This window comes from Lactuca serriola, chromosome 4, assembly GCF_051521515.1.
Source record: "Lactuca serriola cultivar US96UC23 chromosome 4, Lser_US96UC23_V15, whole genome shotgun sequence".
Taxonomy (NCBI): Eukaryota; Viridiplantae; Streptophyta; class Magnoliopsida; order Asterales; family Asteraceae; genus Lactuca; species Lactuca serriola.
This window is the reverse complement of record NC_136411.1, coordinates 66,126,288-66,150,707: the sequence shown is the minus strand read 5'-3', so window position 1 is coordinate 66,150,707 and position 24,420 is coordinate 66,126,288. Positions and strand designations below refer to the sequence as shown.

Sequence of the window (24,420 nt, the reverse complement as noted above, 5' to 3'; positions counted from 1 at the left end):
TATGCCCATATCAAGTATCGTGGGAGAAAGTAATTAATTCCAAAGAAAATGGTGGATTGGGTGTTGGCGGTTGAAATCTGAACATTCATCCTTACAGAGTAAGGTTATATTTTGAATACACAATCTATAAAATAAACCGATAGAATCTATGTCAAAGAAAAAGATTCCTGGGGTATGGAACAACATAGCGAGCACAAAAAATGACAATGAGTTAACGGGCTTCTATTTTGGTGATATTTTTAGACAGAAGATCAAATTTAGGGGTAATACAAAATTTTAGAATGATTTATAGATTGTATCGATGAAGCTGAAATATTTATACCCCTCCTTATATGAACTAGAGTCACATAAAAGTTGTCCGGTAAATGCTAGAATCCATGAGTCGAGAAATAAATGGAGATAGAAGTCATGCCCAACTATAGCCTGGTTATCCAGTGATTTGGAGCATCTATCAAAGGAAATTGCCCCTACACGGCTTCAATCGAGTATGGACTTTCTTTCCGGTTGTCCAAATTTGAATGGTATATACAAGGTTGCCTCACTTAGGGTGAAACTCAACTAAAATTTGTTTAAAAGTACGTCAAAGATACAAATCAAGTGGAGTAAACTAATTCCTATAAAGGTGTCAAGTTTCGTATGGAGAGCTATTCTTGGATGCATCCCATCTTCAGAAACACTTGGTCACAGAGGTATAAGCTCGACCCCACTCCATGTGGATCATGTATTGACGGATCGGAGACTGTTGATCATATTTTAGTTGGTTGTCCTTATGCTAATATGATTCATGATACGATATTAAGATGGTGCGGGATTGACTATATAAAAGTGCAGAGTGTTGGTGACCTGGTGGAATTTGCAAACAGATGGGGAAGGAGTTTGAAAAGAAGGAAGATGCTAAATTCCATATGCTATGGGCTAATATGGAATTTATGGAAGACAAGAAACGAAAGGTTGTTTCACGTGTACACAAGCTCTCCTTCAAAAGTGTTCGAGAATGTCAAATCCTTGGTGTATCTTTGGCTCAAAATAAGGGGTAAAAATGGAATTTGTAATTGGGAGGATTGAAATGTTTCTCCTTTTGCATCTCTATAATTGTATTGCTTTTAATGTACTGTAATGTCTTCCTGGTGGCCCCTGTATAGCTTCTTGCTTGCTGGATAATTTTAATAAAATTCTTCGTTTCCAAAATAAAAATGTTAAATAGAAAGAGTAGTGAAGATTAGCTTGAATATTTAGAAGGTCACAAATCATATAGCATTCATTCTTAACTTTTGTTATATGATTGAACATTTTTAAAAAATATTTAATTAATTTTAATTCATATAACGGATATTTAAATTTCCTTCATCATAGACCATCAAAATAACCTCTCTCTCTATCTCAACGCAAGGGGTTACAACATTCTCATTATTTTTCAGTAATTCCATATATTTACCGGTTTAGTCGTTAATTAAATTAAATTCGCCACATCTTGCATAATGATCCCTCTCTTTTTTATTATACTTCCTCCGTTCCAAATTAATTGTTTGCTTTTGAATTTTGAAGTATTTTTTATTCAAATTTGACCTTAAATATTTTTATTTGTGTTATATATTAGTTGATGAAACTTATAACAACGAAAAGAAATTTAAAATACAATCCATTCATATACTTTGCATCAAATGTTATCTATCAAAAAGAAAAATATTTAAAATCAAAGTTAAAGAATAAAGGGAAAACGACTTAAAAAGGTAACTATGTTTCAATTTTGTACAAAAAACACCATTAAGTATACCATGTTCAAAAAATACCATCTAACTAAAGAATTTGTTCAAAAAATACCATCTAAAATCACATTTTGCTATTTGATTCAGTGTGGTAACTGGGTGGAGATGGGAATGGCTGACTTGGCATCTTTTTCTTAATGTGTAGATTATCTAGTTGGCATGGAGTTTACAGGTAGGATATATCCCCCATTTATAACCCATCGTTGAAATAAATTAGGGCAAACATCTCTACTCCTCTGTAACGACTTCCTCCTTCTTCTTCTATGGCGTCTTCTTCTTCCTCTAAATCTGTCATATCCAAGTCAAGAACCAACATTTCAAAATCAAATCTTGGTAGAAAGCATTGTGATTGTGGGTACATTGCTCGAATTTGGACATCAACAACCAAAGCTAATCCTGGAAAAAAGTTTATGATTTGTCCATACTCCTTGGTAAGTTTAGCTTAAAGTCAGATTTTTATTTCCATCTCCTAAATAATTTCTTGGTTATGTGACTTATTTTCCTTATATGAAGGATCGAAATAAGGAAAGTTGTAAGTTCTGGAAATGGGTCAATGATGATGTAACACCGTAAATTTCAAAACAATTTTTCGCCTTTTATAAAAACATAATTCATTTATTATTCATAAAAACATCATTGTTTGAAACTTAAATTCACAGCATATAACAATTCCCAAGATCTCATAACATAAAAATCCTGTGTGTGTACTGATCAGGCCGGCGCCTTCCCGCGATCCTCACTAGTACCTGAAACAAATAACACCAAACATTGTAAGCACAAAGCTTAGTGAGTTCCCCAAAATACCATATATATAACACATATTAGCCACTTGAGGCTATAACTCTTTGGGTCCGTGCACCCAACTCTATGAACCCTCAGGCTCTATCTCTGTGAACCTTCCGGTTCTAACTCTGTAGCATGCACAGCATAAATCACATAGAATAATGCAGTGCAACACATAACAAATACATAGCATACAACACTGTATCACATAACTCTAATTACCTACTCATGGTAAAGTATAGTGAGAAGACTCACCTTGCGTATCTCGGTAACTCGTAAATCCCTGAAATCACTAGTGCTCGATCTCCCGAGCTATAGTCTTCCTATAACACAAATACATCTCTAATTAACACTTTCCCAACTAGAGTTGACTAACTCTATCAAGTCAACATCGGTCAGCTCTGGTCAACGGTCAACGGTCAACCCAACTTGCCGAGTCTGGCGTGGACTCGCCGAGTCCCTACGGGGACCCGATTCCACTGAATCCCCTTCCGACTCACCGAGTCACTCACCAACTCGGTTACTCAACCCCTGGTTCGAAAACACGGAACAACTCGCTCCAACTCGTCGAGTCTGCCAAAGGACTCGACGAGTACATTCCATGCACAACTCCAAACGACCTTCTGAGGTCAGATCTGTTCCACTAACTCATAGATCCAGTCTTTCCAAGCTTATTTATCATGTAAAGTTTATGTCTTGGTGCTCATATCACACTTATTGACTCATAAATGGTGTCTTAACCTCAAACACAAAGATCCCAAACCAAAACCTCCATAGACTCATATAAAGCTTGGACAAAGAGGCACTATGGACCTCCATGGGTCCAGATCCAGAACCTAACTCGCTTAAGGGACCATGGGAGCACTAGATCTAGTCACAAAAGGGCTCAATAAGCCCTAAATCAACATGAACATCACCTCAACAGAAAATGGTTCGAAAACAGTACCTCAAACGTGATGTTCTGGACCTCAGATCTTCAGGAAGTTAACCCTCTTGCTTCCTCTTGGCTATAGCTTCCTTTCCCTTGCTAGACAACACCACCAAGGTCGACAATGGCTCCTTCTCTCACTCCAAACGCTCAAGCTCACTAGGGTTTCGCTCTGGGTGCTGGTGAGCACAAATGACGGCCATAAGGCCCTTTAAATAGGTCCCAAACCTGAGAAATTAGGGTTTCATTAAACAGCACGGACTCGCCGAGTCCACCAATGCGACTCTTCGAGTCTGGTCATTAATCCGGGTGAGAAATCGCGTCTCTACTCAGCGAGTCTACGCACCAACTCGCCGAGTCCTTCCACAAAACTCGAAATAAAATGAATAAATATAATACCTGAAATTCTGAATCTTACAATTCTCCCCCACTTGAATCTGACTTCGCCCTCGAAGTCTCATCCCTAAAATAGCTCCGGATGCTGCTCCCGCATCTCACACTTTGGCTCCCAGGTCAACTCGGATCCTTTCCGATGTTGTCACTGAACCTATACCAGAGGCACCTCCTTGTTCCCCAGAACCTTGATCTGCCGATCCACAATCGCAACTGGTGTTTCCGCGTAGTTCAGGCTCGCATCCACCTAAATTTCCTCTAACGGCACTACCGTCGACTCTTCGGCTATACACTTCCTCAACTGAGACACGTAGAAGGTATTATGAATCCGCTCCAACTCCACAGGTAGCTCCAAGCGATACGCTACCCTGCCCACCGTCGCGATCACCCTGAACGGCCCAATATACCGGGGCCCTAGCTTGCCCTTCTTCCTGAATCGAATCACTCCTTTCCAAGGAGATAACTTCAGGAGAACATAATCACCGACCTGGAACTCAAGCTCGGATCAACGTCTATCCGCATAACTCTTATGGCGGCTCTGAGCGGTCAACAATCTCTGCCTGACTCGCTGTATCTGCTCTGACGTCTGAAGCACAATCTTTGTGCTACCCATCACTCGTTGCCCTACCTCTCCCCAACAAATGGGAGTCCGACACCTCCTCCCATACAACAGCTCAAAAGGTGGCATACCAATGCTCGAATGATGGCTGTTATTGTAGGAGAACTCTGCTAAGGGAAAATACGTGTCCCAACTTCCGCCAAAATCCAACACGCATGCTCGGAGCATGTCCTCGAGCGTCTGAATCGTCTGCTCGCTCTGATCGTCAGTTTGTGGGTGGTATGCGGTACTAAAATGCAGCCTCGTACCCAACTCCTCATGGAATTTCTTCCAAAATCTGGAAGTGAAACGCACATCTCGATCCGACACAATCGAGATTGGCACCCCATGCCGCGATACCACCTCTGTCACATATACCTCTGCTAACTTTTCCGCAGAAGAACTCTCACTAATGGCGAGAAAGTTAGCGCTCTTTGTCAAACGGTCTACTATCACCCAAATCATATCGACACCCCTCGCCGTTCTTGGCAATTTGGTGATAAAATTCATGGATATCTGCTCCCATTTCCATTTTGGGACTTCCAGTGGCTGCAACTTACCATGCGGTCTCTGATGTTCAGCCTTAACCCTACGACAGGTTAGGCACCTCTCAACAAACCACACTATATCTCTCTTCATACAGGGTCACCAATACTCCCTTTTAAGATCCAGAAACATCTTAGTGGCCCCGGGATGGATCGAGAATCTCGATCTATGCGCCTCCTCCATCAAGATGGTACGCGTTCCTCCAACAAACGGTACCCAAATCCGACCCTGGAAGGTCATAAGCCCTCTGCTATCGGTTATGAACTCTGATACCTGACCGATAACTCGTTCTCTCTTACGGTTCTCCGGTCTTACTGCCTCAGCCTGAGCCCCTCTGATGGTGTCCAACACCGGAGTCATCACCGTCAATCTCATATAAATATCCCGAATCGGGGCGTTCTCTGCCCTACGACTCAGGGCGTTGGCTGCCACATTAGCCTTGCCCGGGTGGTAAAGGATCTCACAATCATAATCCTTTACTACATCCAACCATCTTCTCTAACGCATGTTTAGGTTTGGCTGATCCATCAAATACTTCAAACTCTTGTGGTCCGTGTATATCGTACACCGAACCCCATACAGCTAATGGCGCCAAATCTTGAGGGCGAACACCACAACTCCCAACTCTAGATCATGGGTGGGATATCTTGCCTCGTGAGGCTTCAGCTGCCTCGATGCGTACGCGATCACATGCCCCCTCTGCATCAACACTGCGCCCAACCCAGATATCGATGCGTCACAATACACCACGAAGTCCTCCATTCCCTCTGGAAGAGCCAACACCGGGGCTTCGCACAATCTCTGGCGAAGAGTCTCAAATGAGGCCTGCTGCTCTAGGCCCCAGTTGAACACCACACCCTTCCGGGTCAACCTGGTGAGAGGAACAGCAATCTTGGAGAAATCCCTCATGAACCTCCGATAATAGCCGGCCAACCCTAGAAAACTCTTAGTCTCAGAAGGAGATTTCGACACTTCCCAACTCAACACCGCCTCGATCTCGGCCGGATCGACCAAAATCCCCTTTTGGTTAATGAGGTGACCAAGGAATTGCACCTCTCGTAACCAAAAATCGTACTTGGAGAATTTGGCATAAAGCCTCTCCGATCTCAGCACACTGAGGATTTCTCGCAAATGCTCCTCATGCTGCTCCCTGGATCTCGAATATACCAATATGTCGTCAATGAACACAATCACTGATCGATCCAGCATCGGTCTGCATACCCTGTTCATGAGATCCATGAACGCTGCAGGCGCATTGGTGAGCCCGAATGGCATCACCAGGAACTCGTAATGCCCATAACGAGTTCTGAACGCAATCTTCTGGATATCCTCCTCGCGCACCCTCATCTGATGATATCCAGATCTCAGATCAATCTTGGAAAACCAAGATGCTCCCTGCAGCTGATCGAACAAATCATCGATCCTCGGCAAAGGATAACGGTTCTTGACCGTTAACTTGTTCAGCTCTCGATAATCTATGCACATTCGGTGCAAACCATCCTTTTTCTTCACAAAAAGGATCGGTTCTCCCCACGGCGAGCTACTCGGCCGAATAAACCCCTTCCCCGGCAGCTCCTAAAGCTGTGAGGATAACTCCTACATCTCTGGAGGTGCAATGCGATATGGCGCCTTGGCAATAGGAGCTGCCCCCGGAACCAAATCAATGCGAAACTCAACCTGCCTCTCAGGAGGCACACCCGGTAACTCCTCGAGGAAGACATCCGGGTATTCCTGCACTATAGGAACCTCCTCAATCATACTCGATCTCTCTGCACCAACTCTCGTATCCACCACATATGCTACAAAACCACTACAGCCCTACTGCGGGTTCTGTCTCGCTCTAGCAGTTGAACAAAACGCTGAATCCGGATGGGTACCCTCGCCGTACACCGTAAGAACTCCCCCACTTGGGTCTCGTATAGTCACCAGCTGCCGCTCGCAATCGATAATGGCTCCAAATCTGCTCAACCAATCCATGCCTACGATGACACAGACACCCCCCATCGCAATCGGGACCAAATCGATAGGAAACTCTACACCGAAGATCTCGAGTACACACCCTCGAATCACCTCCGTGGCATACACTGCTCTCTCATCGGTGATGGAGACTCTCAGAGGTCGACTCAACGCCTCCCGACTAATACTGATGTGCTGACTAAAAGCCAACGATACAAAAGATCGAATCGCACCCGAGTCAAATAACACCAAAGCAGGTACAGAACTCACAAGAAAAGTACCTACGCATAACATAAAATAAGCACAAAATCTCAAACATTAAAATAAATACATGAAAGAATACATACCATCCACGACATCGGGCGCTGCGTGGACCTCCTCCGCAGTCAACTGGAAGGCTCTCCCCCGAGCCTTCGGCGTCTCGGTCTTCACCGGCCTACTATCCGAAGCTCTAATTGCAGCAGGAGCAGTTCCCTGAGAAGCTCCCTGTGCTGACCCTCGCAGCAGCGGACACTCGGCCTTCCGGTATCCGGTCTGGTTGCAGTGGAAACACACTGCAAACCCCTTGGGGCAGTCCATGGCCATATTCCCCTCCTTGACACACTTGTAGCAAGATCCAGCTCTACAAACTCCATCATGACCCTTTCCGCACTTTCCACAAGTGCGGCCCTTTTGGCTCCCTGCTTTGGGATCAGCGGGCTTGGCCTGCTTGGCTGCCGGCTGGGACTGTGCCGGTCGCCGATCCCTCCTTTGAGACTCCGCCTCCTCCCTATCCTGAGTCTCTAGCTCAATCTACCTCTTCCGAGCATTTGCTTGAAGCTCGACAAATGTCCGGTACGAGGAGTTCGCCACGAACTCCCGAATATCTCTCCTCAAAATACTCAAATAACGGCTCATACGTGCCTGCTCAGTAGATGTCACACCCCCAAACCAGAACGGCGTAAACGTTTGGGGGCGGAGGATGTCATATTCAGTATCATAACAGTTCATAGAAAGGAAAGTACACACCACCATACATATATAAAGGTTTTAAAAATGTTTACATAATTGTATTCATTACATGTTCAAAAGATAAATACATAAACATCTTTCAAAAGAAGTAATTAACGCCAGCGCGTTAATCCCCAAAAGTTGATTTCCAAACCTGCTTAGCGGTTCCCTGAGAATACAAGTTATTTCAAAGAGAAAGTGTCAACAATTAAGTTGGTGAGTTCATAAGTGGTTTAGAAAATTTGTATGCCATTCCAAGTTGAGTGTATGTTTTCCAAGAACATCCCTTATTTTCTTATAAAAGTGTGAAATGCATGAGAATATTTGTATTGAATAATGTAGATAGTTGAATCAAGAAAATCCCTTATTTTCCTATTAGTTGTTTGTTTTGTATACAGGAAAATCCCATATTTTCCTAAAGTAATAGTTAGCCTAATGTCCCAGACTAAAAACCGAAAGCAAATGACATGCTTTAGAAGGTTGAAGCACAGATTTATATAATAAAACCTATTAGAAGATTTCAGTTTGCTAGATGAAGAATAGTTTTATTAGCTACTCACTCATCAATCAGAAGTACTATAATAATTGTATATCCGATGAGTTTTATAACCATACTAAACATAATATGCCTGTAGCGACGTTCTTCAGGAGTCGTAGCGTTATGACAAACTGTCACCCCAAAGGACGGACTGTAGCTAACAGTCAGGGCGCGGGATCATGACTTCTCGTATAGATCTATACACATTTGACACGTTCTCCGAACGGGAGACTCTGGTTATAGACAGGACTTGTAGCGGTACCTTTTAGCAAAAAGGTATTATTTGAAGATATACACGTCTCACGGATTCTCAACTAAGTCTGTATTAAAGTAGTAGTTTTGTATGCAAAGTTTATCCTTTTTCACAATGTTTGACAAAGCATAAATCATAAGTTCTTTGAATGCATAAAATGATTTATTAAAGAATATTACCCTTGATATGATGTATTTCTATGTAAACGTATAAATAAAACATTATTTCTATTTATCAAAACATATTGTATCCCAAGAGGGTAAAGCTGTGTTGTGAGGTGTTTTGCATGATGATGACTTCATAAGATAGTTAAAACAACAGTATGAAAAGTATAGCAAAAGATCGATGTTTCACACGATTTTAGTCGTGTGTTTACTTGTATTCCCCCCCCCCCCCCTTAAAAGTGTTTAAAAAGCATTTAAAAAGAATTTAAAGTGTGGTTGTAGGGGTATGAACTCACTTGAAGGTTTGAAGAAAGCGAGATGGAAACCGGGCAGAATTTCGTCTCGGGAAACGGATTTCCTTGGGATTCTCGGGAATCTCGGGAGTAAAAACGACCTTCGGGACTTGAGCAAAATGATCGGGGCTTCGGGTTAGAACGGGTATGGAAAACGAGGCAAGAACGCACAAGAGAGGAGAGAAATGGAGCCCTTTCTTCGGAACCCTCGCATCCCTTTTATAGAGGCTGGAACCGCCTCGGTACGCGGGGCGTACGAGGGTACACAGGGCGTACGCATACGTCATGCATGACCGAGTCCTCGACTGCCTCGGATTTCGAATGGGACAATGCTACTTCGCATAGACCGGGACGTGGACGATCCGAGGCCTAGGACTTGAGTACGCGGGGCGTACGAGGGTACGCAGGGCGTACTTCGGCCCTATCTGATGACTCCCTTCGGATAATACCAAACATTTATAATTAAATTTATATTTAATTTAATTAATAAACTTCTAAAATTCATATCTTCTTCATACGAATTCCGTTTTCGATCGTCTTTATATCCACGCGTAGGTGAGACTACGCTCTACAACTTTCGTTTAGACTCCGTCAGCAAATTTTGAAATTATTTTTATTATTTATTTTTAAAAGGGTCGTGTTTAAGGAATTTCTTTAGAAATTCATAACTTCTTTCTCTGACGTCGGTTTTTGCCAGACTTTTTACCGCTGAATTACCATTGTCGAGACCTTCGATTCTAATTTAGGTCATTCCGGCCAAAAGTCGCTCGATCTCCGATTCGAGTTTTTAGCTGTCTGCTGCTAAGCCGAACTTGGAAAAATGATAACTTCAATATACGAAGTCGGATTTGGGCGTTCTTTTTACATACGATCACGGTTTAAAGACATCTATCACAGTAGGTAATTAAATAGAAACGTTTTGGACATTTTATTTTCGAAGTTAATTTCATTATCACAAAAGTGGTTACAATAATTGACTTTTCAGGTCATTACATAGAGTTGAAATATCGGGTTGTCACATCATCCCCCCGTTAGAGGGAATTTCGTCCCGAAATTAAATACAAAAGAAAAGTTTAGGGGCTGAGGAAAAGATGCGGATACTTCTGTTGCATCTGATCTTCTCGTTCCCATGTGAATTCAGGTCCCCGCTTAGCGTTCCAGCAAACCGTTACTATTGGTATTCGACTTTGCTTAGTTCGTTTAATTTCTCTATCCATGATCTCGACGGGTTCTTCCACAAAGTTAAGGTTTTCGTTAAGTTCGATTTCTTCGAGTGGAATTACTAGTGTTTCATCGGACAAACACTTTTTCAGGTTCGATACGTGGAATACTGGATGTACTTTGTTAAGCTCGATTGGAAGTTGGAGTTTGTAAGCCACTGGACCAATTCTTGAAATGATTTCGAAGGGTCCAATGTACCGAGGATTTAGTTTCCCACGCTTTCCAAAGCGTATCATGCCCTTCCAGGGTGAGACCTTTAGCAGTACACGGTCTCCAATCTGAAATTCCAAGGGTTTTCGTCTTTTGTCGGCATAACTCTTTTGCCTATCCCTTGAGGATTTCAGTCGTTCTCGTATTTGAACGATCTTTTCAGTCGTTTCTCTGATGATCTCCGGACCAGTGAGGGTGCTATCAGGGACTAGACCTTTGGCCAACTGCGTGTCGCCTACTTCCGTCCAGCACAGAGGTGACCTGCACTTACGGCCGTAAAGGGCTTCAAATGGAGCAGTCTTGATACTAGTATGATAACTATTGTTATAAGAGAACTCGACTAAAGGTAAGTGAACATCCCACGCTTTACCAAAGTCGATTACACATGCTCGCAACATGTCTTCCAAGGTTTGGATCGTCCTCTCACTCTGTGCATCAGTTTGTGGGTGGTATGTTGTACTCATATCCAACCTTGTTCCCATTGATTTTTGCAATGATTGCCAGAATCTGGAAGTGAATCTGCTGTCCCTATCTGAGATGATAGACATCGTCACTCCATGAAGTCGTACGATCTCCCGGATGTAGGTTCTCGATAGTTTTTCCATCTTATCAGTTTCCTTGATCGGTAAGAAATGAGCGGACTTGGTTAGTCTTTCGACGATCACCCAAGTAGTATCTTGGCCACCCTGAGTTTTGGGCAGTTTCGTTATGAAGTCCATGGAAATTTGTTCCCATTTCCACTCAGGTATTTCAGGTTAATGGAGTAGACCTGAGGGTTTTTTTTGGTGTTCTATTTTTATCTTGGCGCAAGTCAAACACTTGCTCACATAGGTAGCAATCTCTGCTTTCATGTTTGGCCACCAGTAGAGTTGCTTGAGATCTAGATACATCTTATCTGACCCTGGGTGCACAGAGTACGAAGTCTTGTGTGCTTCGCTCATAACTACCTCTCTGAACCCACCAAACTTGGGTGTCCAGATTCGGTCCATGAAGTAGCGTACTCCGTCACTCTTGATTTCTAGGTTCTTGTCCATCCCCCTAAGGGTCTCACCTGTCACGTTTTCGGGTTTCAAGGCCTCTATTTGAGCCTCCTTGACTTGTGCTGACAGGTGTGAATGGATCGACATGGTTAATGACTTCACTCTTCGACCAGAGTACTCCTTACGACTAAGGGCATCGGCCACGACGTTTGCCTTTCCGGGATGATAGCGAATCTCACATTCATAGTCGTTGAACAATTCAACCCAACGTCGCTGTCTCATGTTTAACTCCTTCTGGTCGAAGATGTGTTGAAGGCTCTTGTGGTCTGTAAAGATGGTGCACTTGGTCCCGTATAGGTAGTGCCTCCAGATTTTTAGAGCGAAGACCACTGCTCCAAGTTCTAGGTCATGAGTGGTGTAGTTGACTTCATGCGTTTTCAGTTGTCGCGAGGCATATGCAATAACCTTTCCTCTCTACTTTAGTACACAGCCCAACCCTTGCTTCGAAGCATCGCAATACACCACAAAATCTTCGGTCCCCTCTGGAAGAGAAAGAATGGGCGCACTACAAAGGGCATGTTTCAAAGTTTGAAATGCAACATCTTGTTTTTCTCCCCAGTTGTAGGTCACCCCTTTCTGAGTTAAGGCGGTAAGAGGATTTGCGATGTTGGAGAAGTTCTGAATGAACCTTCGATAATAACCAGCAAGACCTAGAAATTGGCGAATCTCTGTTGGTGTAGTTGGTGCAGACCAATTTTTGATAGCCTTGATTTTTGATGGGTCCACGTGGATTCCTTCCTTGCTGACCACGTGACCAAGGAAGTCCACCCTTCTAATCCAAAATTCGCATTTCGAGAACTTTGCATAGAGTCTCTCAGTTCATAACGTCTCTAAGACTTGTCTCAGATGTTGACTATGCTCTTCTTTATTCTTTGAATAAATGAGTATGTCGTCTATGAATACTATCACAAATTTATCCAAGAATGGACGACATACCCGATTCATTAGGTCCATGAATACGGCCGGGGCATTGGTTAGTCCGAACGGCATCACTACGAACTCGTAATGTCCGTATCTCGTTCGGAAGGTCGTCTTGGGAACATCACTCTCTAGGACTCACAGCTGGTGATATCCTGACCTTAGATCGATCTTGGAGAAGTAGTTGGCTCCTTGGAGTTGGTCGAATAAGTCGTCGATTCGGGGTAAGGGATAACGGTTCTTGATGGTAAGTTTGTTGAGTCCTCGGTAGTCGATGCACATCCGGAATGATCCATCCTTCTTTTTCACGAATAATACGGGTGCTCCCCAAGGCGAGAAGCTCGGCCTGATGAATCCTTTTCCGAGTAGCTCATTCAGTTGGCTGGATAGCTCTTGCATCTCCGCCAGGGCTAACCGATAGGGCTTTTTGGCTACTGGGGTAGCTCCGGGAACCAGGTCGATTCTGAACTCGACTTGTCTCGCGGGTGGTATTCCTGGAAGGTCCTCGGGAAAAACGTCGGGAAAATCGCATACGCCAGGCACATTCTTGACGTCCTGGACTTCGCGTTTCACATCCACGACATGTGCCAGAAACGCGTGATACTCCTTGCGTAGGCACTTCTGAGCTTGGATGTTTGAGATGATACGAAGAATGGTACTAGGTTTGTCGCCCAAGACAAGGAAAGTTTCGCCGGTTGGCAAATTAAGGCGAACGGCCTTATCGTAACATAAAATGTCAGCATGATGAGAACTCAGCCAATCCATGCCAATGATGACATTGAAACTCTTAATCAAGACTGGCATGAGGTTGATTGGAAAGGGATTATCGTTTAGAGTTAGGGTACAGTTTAAGTATATCTCCTTAGTGCCTTCGGTTTTTCCATTGGCCATTTCTACTATAAACGGTTCACTTAATGATTGTGGTGATGGCTTTAGCAGGCCTTTAAAATCGTGACTCACAAAACTTCTCTCCGCTCCACTATCAAACAAAATGCATGCATATGAGTTATCGAGAAGAAACGTACCCGTAACAACAGTGGGGTCCGCAACGGCTTCATCTTGTCCCATTGTGAATACTCGGCCCCTTCCGCCGGTATTCCTGTTGTTTGCCTTCGGGCAGTCCCTACGGTAGTGCCCCGTGCCTCCGCACTCAAAGCAGGCGCGACTTATTCCGGCATTAGCAGCAAGGGCGGACTGTTGTGTTGGCTCTTTGCAGTAGCGTGCTGTATGCCCCTTTTTATTGCACCTAATGCATTGGAGGTCACGGCAGAGACCGTGGTGGTGGAAGTTGCATTGGTTGCATTTCGGAAGTTTCCCATTGTATGAGCTTGTGGGGGCAGTGTTGGTAGGTACAGTAATAGCGTGGGTCGCTACTACTTGTTGTTTCTTGGGGTTCTCTTGTAGGGTTTGTCCCCTTCTCTTATTCCAAGGCCTACTCTGGCCCTGTGCCTCCTTAGATGGATTGGCGGTAGCTGCAATGGTACCCTGTTTTACCCCGTGGTCGATGAGTCGTTGAGCCAGGCGTTTAGCGCTGTTGTAGGTAATAGGGTTGGAAGCTAGGACATGCCCTTGAATCTGGGGTGACAACCCCCAAATGTACCTTCAACTTTCTTTGATTCTGGGTTGACCATGGTAGGGCACAATGCAGCGAGGTCGTTGAACCTAGCTGTGTAGGCGACAAGATCAGACCCAGTCATCTTCAGATTCCAGAGCTCTTGCTCAAGCTTTTGCACTTCGCCCCTTGGGCAGTATTCTTCCAGTAGTAGAACCTTCAGATCCTCCCAACTCATGGCTTTGGCGACAGTGAGGGTCACAGAATTCACATGGCTTTTCCACCAAGTGAGGGCTCGATCTATGAAAGTGCAAGCAGCGAACTTAACCTTGCTTGTTTCTTGGCATGAGCAGATCTCGAAGACTGCTTCGATCTTTTCGAACCATTGCATTAGTGTAATTACTCCCCCAATGCCATTAAAAGTTTTTGGCTTTGAGTTGGAGAATTCCTTGTAAGTACATTCTCTTACTTGACCATGACCAGTGCCACGATTTGAATGATTCGTGTTGCTCCCTATACCACCATTTCCATTGGATTTTATTTGCGAGAGAGCTGTTGTTACTGCTGCTGTGATAGCAGCCTGGACCATGGCCGGATCATACGTTGATGGTGGAGGTGGTGGTGGCGCCGCACCCGGCCTGGGCCTTAGGTTTGGACGAGGAGGCATCGCGCTGCCAAAAGAAAATGAGAGATTATAAGTTTTGGTGGTTGAGAGTTGAATGATATTGAGTTAACTTTCTTTAATAGTTCAAGAACTTGGTTTGACCAACACAGGGTCTTGAGCTTCATTTACAAATGGAGTTTGAATAGATATACTTATGAATTGAATGAACTGCACATACTTATCATACGAAAGAGATATGTCCTATATATATTAAACATATAGTTGTGTTACATCCGAGTTTAGACAAAAAATTTTGACCTTTTTAAAGGTCTCCGATTACAGAAAGTTTAAAGAAAATAATACTCTTATCCGAAGTCCTAATTTATAACAAAATTCAGAATTTTGGCAAGCACTACTTGCGACGTAGGTTGCGCTTGGAGCTTGACTCCGCATCTGATTGCTTTGATTCCATTAGACGCCTATCAAAAGCGGCTTGTTGTTCCCTTAATTCGGCTAGGGCTGCAATCATTTGTTCTTGGAATGCCTCGGTTTGGAGTTGGGCATTGTCCTAAATTCTATCCAGCCTACGGATGTCAGAAGTGTGAACCTGTACTTCTACGTTGACATCCCGAATCCGGCTAGCTTGAACTCCGGATTGGTAGGACTGATTGGCTAGCTTGCCCACCATTACTGGTAGTGCCCGATCAGCTGAACTTCCACCGCGGACATCGTAGAAGTCACGACACATGCCGTAGGGAGGGCGTAGGTTTTGTTGTTGGCTCCAATGGTGGAGGTGACTCCCCCATACAGGAGTGGGTCCTTGGAAGTTCCTCACATAGCCGGGAGATTGTGGGGCCGGTGGATTGATAACCTCTGGCTCTGAATCTGTACCAGAGTCATCTCCTTCATCCAACTCTATAGGTTCTTCGTCTTCTTCGGGATCTTCTTCGATCCATCCTCCATTACCTTGGTTGGGGTAGTAGGGGTCATTGGGGTGATGGAATCCAACCATTGAGTCTGTACGAGAATAGGGTTAAGAATTTACTATAAGCTAGAGCACATGAAATTTACCCTTAAGTTTAATGGTTGTTGACACTCAAATACTCCCTTAGTATTATTTAACGATATGCTTTTGATAAGTTTTAAATTTGTTGTCCACTGCAGACACTCCTTGGCACACGTTAGTCGGCTCTCGGACAAATATAGTTGATCAGGCTATAATCTTCCCAGTTCCAATTACATGTCCCAAGGCGTACCTGCACTGCACAACTTATTTGTAATACTTCTAAAATGATCCGATATGAAACTGTTATTAGTATGAAACGAGTGCATGCTTACTTTACAAAAACTAAATAAATTTAATTTCAAAAGTTTGACTATTCTCATAGTGTTTTTGCCCAGTTGTGTTTATAGTTGTATACCAAAAATGGTTTTGATATACTTAATTCACTATAAACGATGCTCTGATACCAATCTGTCACACCCCCAAACCAGAACGGCGGAAACGTTCGGGGGCGGAGGATGTCATATTCAGCATCATAACAGTTCATAGAAAGGAAAGTACACACCACCATACATACATAAAGGTTTTAAAAATGTTTACATAATTGTATTCATTACATGTTCAAAAGATAAATACATAAACATCTTTCAAAAGAAGTAATTAACGCCAGCGCGTTAATCCCCAAAAGTTGATTTCCAAACCTGCTTAGCGGTTCCCTGAGAATACAAGTTATTTCAAAGAGAAAGTGTCAACAATTAAGTTGGTGAGTTCATAAGTGGTTTAGAAAATTTGTATGCCATTCCAAGTTGAGTGTATGTTTTCCAAGAACATCCCTTATTTTCTTATAAAAGTGTGAAATGCATGAGAATATTTGTATTGAATAATGTAGATAATTGAATCAAGAAAATCCCTTATTTTCCTATTAGTTGTTTGTTTTGTATACAGGAAAATCCCATATTTTCCTAAAGTAATAGTTAGCCTAATGTCCCAGACTAAAAACCGAAAAAAAATGACATGCTTTAGAAGGTTGAAGCATAGATTTATATAATAAAACCTATTAGAAGATTTCAGTTTGCTAGATGAAGAATAGTTTTATTAGCTACTCACACATCAATCAGAAGTACTATAATAATTTTATATCCGATGAGTTTTATAACCATACTAAACATAATAAGCCTGTAGCGACGTTCTTCAGGCGTCGTAGCGGTATGACAAACTGTCACCCCAAAGGACAGACTGTAGCTAACAATCAGGGCGCGGGATCATGACTACCCGTATAGATCTATACACATTTGACACGTTCTCCGAACGGGAGACTCTGGTTATAGACAGGACTTTTAGCGGTACCTTTTAGCAAAAAGGCATTATTTGAAGATATACACGTCTCACGAATTCTCAACTAAGTCTGTATTAAAGTAGTAGTTTTGTATGCAAAGTTTATCCTTTTTCACAATGTTTGACAAAGCATAAATCATAAGTTCTTTGAATGCATAAAATGATTTAATAAAGAATATTACCCTTGATATGATGTATTTGTATGTAAACGTATAAATAAAACATTATTTCTATTTATCAAAACATATTGTATCCCAAGAGGGTAAAGCTGTGTTGTGAGGTGTTTTGCATGATGATGACTTCATAAGATAGTTAAAACAACAGTATGAAAAGTATAGCAAAAGATCGATGTTTCACACGATTTTAGTCGTGTGTTTATTTGTATTCCCCCCCCCCCCCCTTAAAAGTGTTTAAAAAGCATTTAAAAAGCATTTAAAGTGTGGTTGTAGGGGTATGAACTCACCTGAAGGTTTGAAGAAAGCGAGATGGAAACCGGGCAGAATTTCGTCTCGGGAAACGGATTTCCTCGGGATTCTCGGGAACCTCGGGAGTAAAAACGACCTTCGGGACTTGAGCAAAATGACCGGGGCTTCGGGTTATAATGGGAACGGAAAACGAGGCAAGAACGCACAAGAGAGGAGAGAAATGGAGCCCTTTCTTCGGAACCCTCGCATCCCTTTTATAGGGGCTGGAACCGCCTCGGTACGCGGGGCGTACGCGTACATCTTTCATGACCGAGTCCTCGACTGCCTCGGATTTCGGATGGGACAATGCTACTTCGCATAGACCGGGACGTGGAGGATCCGAGGCCTAGGCCTTGAGTACGCGGGGCGTACGAGGGTATGCAGGGCGTACTTCGGCCCTATCTGATGACTCCCTTCGGATAATACCAAACATTTATAATTAAATTTATATTTAATTTAATTAATAAACTTCTAGAATTCATATCTTCTTCATACGAATTCCGTTTTCGATGGTCTTTATATCCACGCGTAGGTGAGACTACGCTCTACAACTTTCGTTTAGACTCCGTCGGCAAATTTTGAAATTATTTTTATTATTTATTTTTAAAAGGGTCGTGTTTAAGGAATTTCTTTAGAAATTCATAACTTCTTTCTCTGACGTCGGTGTTTGCAAGACTTTTTACCGCTGAATTACCATTGTCGAGACCTTCGATTCTCGTTTAGGTCATTCCGGCCAAAAGTCGCTCCATCTCCGATTCGAGTTTTTAGCTGTCTGCTGCTAAGCCGAACTTGGAAAATCATAACTTCAATATACGAAGTCGGATTTGGGCGTTCTTTTTACGTACGATCACGGTTTAAAGACATCTATCACAGTAGGTAATTAAATAGAAACTTTTTGGACATTTTATTTTCGAAGTTAATTTTATTATCACAAAAGTGGTTACAATAATTGACTTTTCAGGTCATTACATAGAGTTGAAATATCGGGTTGTCACAGTAGACACGTGCTCAGGGCAGAACATCGCTCTCTCATGAAACATCCTGGTAATAACCGTAACGGACTCTGTACCCTGCTTGAGGGTCAAAAACTCCTGTGCCAACCGATCCCGTTCCACCGGGGGAACGTACTCATCACGAAACATGGTGGTGAACCTCTCCCAGGTCACCGCAGCAAGCTATGTTGGAAAATAGTGTGTTGTCGTGAACTTCCACCAATCCTTCGCCCCCAGGCAAAGCTGGTTCAGCGCAAACCAAACCCTCAAGTGCTCCGGGCACGAGCATGTGTAGAAACACCCCTCAATGTCAGACACCCATCTCATCGCCGCAATCGGGTCCTGCGTCCCATCAAACTCTGGTGGCTTCGTGTTGCTGAACTTCCTGAACAACAACGAGCCACCCCCTTGCGGCCTAGCAGCAACAATGGCTGTGGTGGCCGCCGCAACAGCAGCCTCAGAAAGAGTGGCATAACGCTCGTCAAAAGTCTCAATCAGCGTGGTCTTGATAGACCCGAACATCTCTGGTATCTCTGCCCTGATGGCCGCAGCCACCTCCTCATGGATGATCCGGCGGATCTCCTCATCACTGGTCTCGCTGCTCTCTGGCGCATGACGTGTCGTCACCATGATCTACCTCTGAAAAACAACATACGATATATTAGAAACTCACTCGAGCATACTCGCACTCGATAACTCGTCCCTCCTTGTTTCCCGGCATCCCGAAGATTCTTACTTGAACTATACATCGTCCCGGTGTTTTTAGTAGTACGGTCCCAATACTACCTTCCACACCGCGTCAGTATACAACCCAAGTCCTCCTCCTAGGATCCCAAGTCCCAAGTACTCTGTTATGCAAAATTCTTTCTCTAACAGATCTCTCATAAGCTCCTCGCTGCTACCTACTCACTCTCAAGCATCTCATAGCAGCTCACCTCTCCCTAGCTAAGGCATCACAAATCAGGCCACTCTAGTCCTAATAGGAGTACCTAGCCCACTCTAGCACGAGAATACATCATATCAATATCATAAGCATATAACATAAAGGTATCTTGGGAAATCACCGTTCGGGCGCTGACTGATCGTACACACGACTCTACTCTGCGTTTTCCAAAAATATTTTACTCTTTTTGAAAATATTTCTCAAATCCTCAATTTGAGTTCAAATACGCCTGAAGGTGTACTCGAATCCCTCAAACCAAGTCTCTGATACCAACTTGTAACACCGTAAATTTCAAAACAATTTTTCGCCTTTTATAAAAACATAATTCATTTATTATTCATAAAAACATCATTGTTTGAAACTCAAATTCACAGCATATAACAATTCCCAAGATCTCATAACATAAAAATCTCGTGTGTGTACTGATCAGGTCGGCGCCTTCCCGCGATCCTCACTAGTACCTGAAACAAATAACACCAAACACTGTAAGCACAAAGCTTAGTGAGTTCCCCAAAATACCATACATATAACACATATTAGCCACTCGAGGCTATAACTCTTTGGGTCCGTGCACCCAACTCTATGGACCCTCAGGCTCTATCTCTGTGAACCTTCTGGTTCTAACTCTGTAGCATGCACAGCATAAATCACATAGTATAATGTAGTGCAACACATAACACATACATAGCATACAACATTGTATCACATAACTCTAATTACCTACTCAAGGTAAAGTATAGTGAGAAGACTCACCTTGCGTATCTCGGTAACTCGTAAATCCCTGAAATCACTAGTGCTCGATCTCCCGAGCTATAGTCCTCCTATAACACAAATACATCTCTAATTAACACTTTCCCAACTAGGGTTGACTAACTCTATCAAGTCAACTTTGGTCAATGGTCAACGGTCAACCCAACTCGCCGAGTCTGGCGTGGACTCGCCGAGTCCCTACGGGGACCCGATTCCTCTGAACCCCCTTCCGACTCACCGAGTCACTCACCCAACTCGATTACTCAACCCCTGGTTCGAAAACACGAAACAACTAGCTCCAACTCGTCGAGTCTGCCAATGGACTCGACGAGTACATTCCATGCACAACTCCAAACGACCTTCTGAGGTCAGATCTGTTCCACTAACTTATAGATCCAGTCTTTCCAAGCTTATTTATCATGTAAAGTTTATGTCTTGGTGCTCATATCACACTTATTGACTCATAAATGGTGTTTTAACCTCAAACACAAAGATCCTAAACCAAAACCTCCATAGACTCATATAAAGCTTGGACAAAGAGGCACTCTGGACCTCCATGGGTCCAGATCCAAAACCTAACTCGCTTAAGGGACCATGGGAGCACTAGATCTAGTCACAAAAGGGCTCAATAAGCCCTAAATCAACATGAACATCACCTCAACAGAAAATGGTTCGAAAACAGTACCTCAAACATGATGTTCTGGACCTCAGATCTTCAAGAAGTTAACCCTCTTGCTTCCTCTTGGCTATAGCTTCCTTTCCCTTGCTAAACAACACCACCAAGGTCGACAATGGCTCCTTCTCTCACTCCAAACGCTCAAGCTCACTAGGGTTTCGCTTTGGGGGCTGGTGAGCACAAATGACGGCCATAAGGCCCTTTTAATAGATCCCAAACCCGAGAAATTATGGTTTCATTAAACAGTGTGGGCTCGCCGAGTCCACCAATGCGACTCGTCGAGTCCGGTCATTAATCCGGGTGAGAAATCGCATCTCTACTCGGCGAGTCTACGCACCAACTCGCCGAGTCCTTCCACAAAACTCGAAATAAAATGAATAAATATAATACCTGAAATTTCGGATGTTATAGATGATGAAGAAGAACTAGAAACAAACTTAATGGAAGTCAAGATTTCAATATTGGAAAATGATTTGAAATCTATCAAGATGAAGACAGATGAGGATGGTATGAGTTTTAGAAAGAAACTCGATGAAATGAGCAGGACATTAGAGATTCAAAAATGTTGTTTGTGGATTCTTTTTGTTCTGCTTGTAGTGAAATTCATGATGTAGTATAGGGAAAATGAATGGAATGGTTGATTCCAATGTGTTTTGTAAAGGGATGCTTTGGTAGCTTTAATGGTAATGTAATCAAGGGCATAATGGTAGTGTAATCAAGGGTGCTTTTGCTGCCCTTTAATGTTTATTCTATTTTCTTTGTTTTGTGTTTTTTGAATTGAAACACATTTTAACTATAATGGTAATGTAATTGTAACTATAAAGGTGATGTATAACAGTGAATAAATGGTATTGGTATAACAGTGAAGGTTTTTTTGATAAAACAAAAAAAATGATATTGATATAACAGTGAAGGTGTTGATATAACAGTGAACGTATTAAACTAAACAGGGGTATATTGGTCAACAGAGGAGGCTACATATGAACTTGACAAATAGGACAAAAAATAGGTCATGGTAAATAGGGGTACATTGGTCAACATATGAAGAAAAAATGTAACTTTATCCAAGAAGGGGAACAAATGAATGAACCATCTTCTATACAGGGACAGTCCCTTATATTACAACAGCAGGACACATAATTTAACAAAAGGAAACAAAAGGGCATAATTGTTAATTTTATCATTCTGTTTTATAACCTGTCATTTCCGACTAGTTTATGTTGTATTATTATGAGATCAATGAGATGTAGAAACACATGATTACTTCAGCATACGGTTGGTACAAGTTGGACGATTTTACCCCTTCCAACAGATGATACATCCACATCTAATTAAAAAGTTTAACAATCTAAAGGTAATTGAGCAAACTAACATTAAACTAACATTAAACAAACATTAAACAATAGTTTTATGTGCAGTATGCACCAAAAGATGTGCCTTTAAAAGTTTTAGGCATAAACAAACATAAGTTTTATGTGCATTATGCACCAAAAGATGTGCCTTTTATAGTTTTAGGCATAAACAAACATAAGTTTTATGTGCACTATGCACCAAAAGATGTGCCTTTCACAATTCAGGTATAAACAAACACATGACCTCACTTAAATTTACTGGGTTTCCAATATTATCCCCAGTACCACCCAACGTTCTCTTCAGCTTCATCTTTTTGATTCTCTCAGAAGGGCCTTTTCTCTTCTTCACATTGCTAATGTTTTCCCTGCTTCCCTCACATCAACAACAGGTTCATCTACGACATAACCCTCCTCATGGTCTTCAACTTCATCTGCCATATACTCCTCCTCCTAGTCTTCTACGTCATCCGCTACATACTCCTCCTCATGGTATTCTACTTCATCTGCCATAAACACTTCTTCTGGTACTTCATTTGTAACTGCATCAAGAGAAAATGTTTGTGTATTGTAATCAAGAGAAAATGGTTGTGTGTATTGTAATTAAGAAGCAAACCTTGGTTCAATAATGGACATGTTCTTTTATTGTGACCTTCTTGCTTATAGTGACCACATTTTGGAATCCATCCCTTCTTACTAACAGTATGCCTTCCTTCTTTTTTCATAGTACATTTCTTCCTGTTCACCTTTGGTCTCCCAGGCAGCCTTCTACGTCTTGGTGGCAAGATGGCATTGGCAACTATAGTTGGCCATAAATCAACTCCATTAATTAGATTTATTGTATATCTATAGCAACTTCCAACATGCCTGTTGTGAACCAAACTGAAACATAGTCCTCTACATTCCCATTCAAAAACAATATTGTTGCAATGGCATGTAAACACGATATCCCACTAATCTGCCTGGATCTGCATGCACAAGTTCTGTTGTTCAAGTCATCTCCATATCCTTCATGTAATAATCTGACCTCATATTGTTTTGGACCACTTGGAGTAACTTCCCAATACCTATGATGAAATGTTATAGAAAATTAATTATTTTACCTTAAGTAAATTAGCTTTTGAAGTAAGTAACAAACCTTTGTGCTTTTTTCAAATTCTCAATCCTCCTTCTGATGGAGGGACATATTGGTAAGTTTCATTTTTCTCCCTTCTTCTTTTGATTGAACATTCTCTCCATGACATAAACTCTAATTTCTTCAAGCATAGTTATTATCAGTTTTTTCCTTGCCTCCACAATTGCAGAATTGAAGGAAAACGATATGCTATTCTCTACGCCATCACAACACCTATCTTCCAAAAAAATGCCCTACACCATGTGCTTGGATCTCTTTCCATCAAGTGGCCATAAGCATTTATGCTAAGTTGCCTAATTTCCCTCATTGTAGCTTCAAATGTTTTTTGTGTTGTAGACTTCGCAACAATCTAAAAAAGCCTCTTAAACTCAACACCCGTAAATTTTTTCTTAAAGTTGGCATAAATGTGCCTAGCACATTGCCTATGCTCACTTCCTGGTGCTCTCTCTTTTACAGCCTCAACTAGACCCTTATGATGGTCAGAAATGATTGTTAGCCCTGTCCCATCTCCCATCTCAATGTCATCAAGGAGTAGATCTAAGAACCACTTCCAAGTTTGCTTATTTTCAACTGCAACTACAGCCCATGCCAGGGGATATATTTGATTGTTGGAGTCCCTACCAACAGCTGCTAATACCTCACCTCTACAAATACCCTTCAGAAAAGATCCGTCAATACCAATCACCCTCCTACACCCTTCAATCCAGCCATCTTTGACACCCTTCAAGCAAACATACATCTTCGAAAAGTACACTGTAGAATCAGGCATAATATCCACATCTATTTAGACTGTTGAATCCGGATTAGCCCTCAACAACTCAGCACCATAGTTCCCTAGCTTTTCATAGTGTCCCACCAAACTTCCCTCAATTTCATCCAATGCAAACCTTCCTGCATTTCTACATTGCCCGACACTCACATTAAGACCAAAATTAGTCTTCACCAACGCTTTCATTTTCCTGTAACTAAGCTTGGGTTGTTCCAATATGTCCCGAAGTAACATTTTTCCAATCCACCTAA

General features: G+C 42.4%; 1 protein-coding gene across 1 annotated transcript; it reads right to left on the bottom strand.

Moving 5' to 3' along the window:
• Positions 1-22,718: 22,718 nt before the first annotated feature.
• Positions 22,719-24,139, bottom strand: LOC145098463 (uncharacterized). The gene is made up of 4 exons (XM_079036095.1): positions 23,823-24,139; positions 23,133-23,332; positions 22,882-23,064; positions 22,719-22,807 (listed from the first exon to the last, which is right to left on the bottom strand). The coding sequence occupies exons 1-4, from the start codon at positions 24,137-24,139 to the stop codon at positions 22,719-22,721; spliced, it is 789 nt and encodes a 262-aa protein (XP_078892221.1).
• Between the last annotated feature and the right edge of the window lie 281 nt (positions 24,140-24,420).

Excerpts from the sequence above, each read along its gene's own strand:
- LOC145098463 (XM_079036095.1), bottom strand. The coding sequence starts at position 24,139 with ATGTATGTTTGCTTGAAGGGTGTCAAAGATGGCTGGATTGAAGGGTGT. Across the intron at positions 23,333-23,822 it reads GCACCAGGAAGTGAGCATAG|GTATTGGGAAGTTACTCCAA; the intron begins GCAATGTGCTAG and ends ATTTCATCATAG. Across the intron at positions 22,808-22,881 it reads ATGTCCATTATTGAACCAAG|TTACAAATGAAGTACCAGAA; the intron begins GTTTGCTTCTTA and ends CTCTTGATGCAG.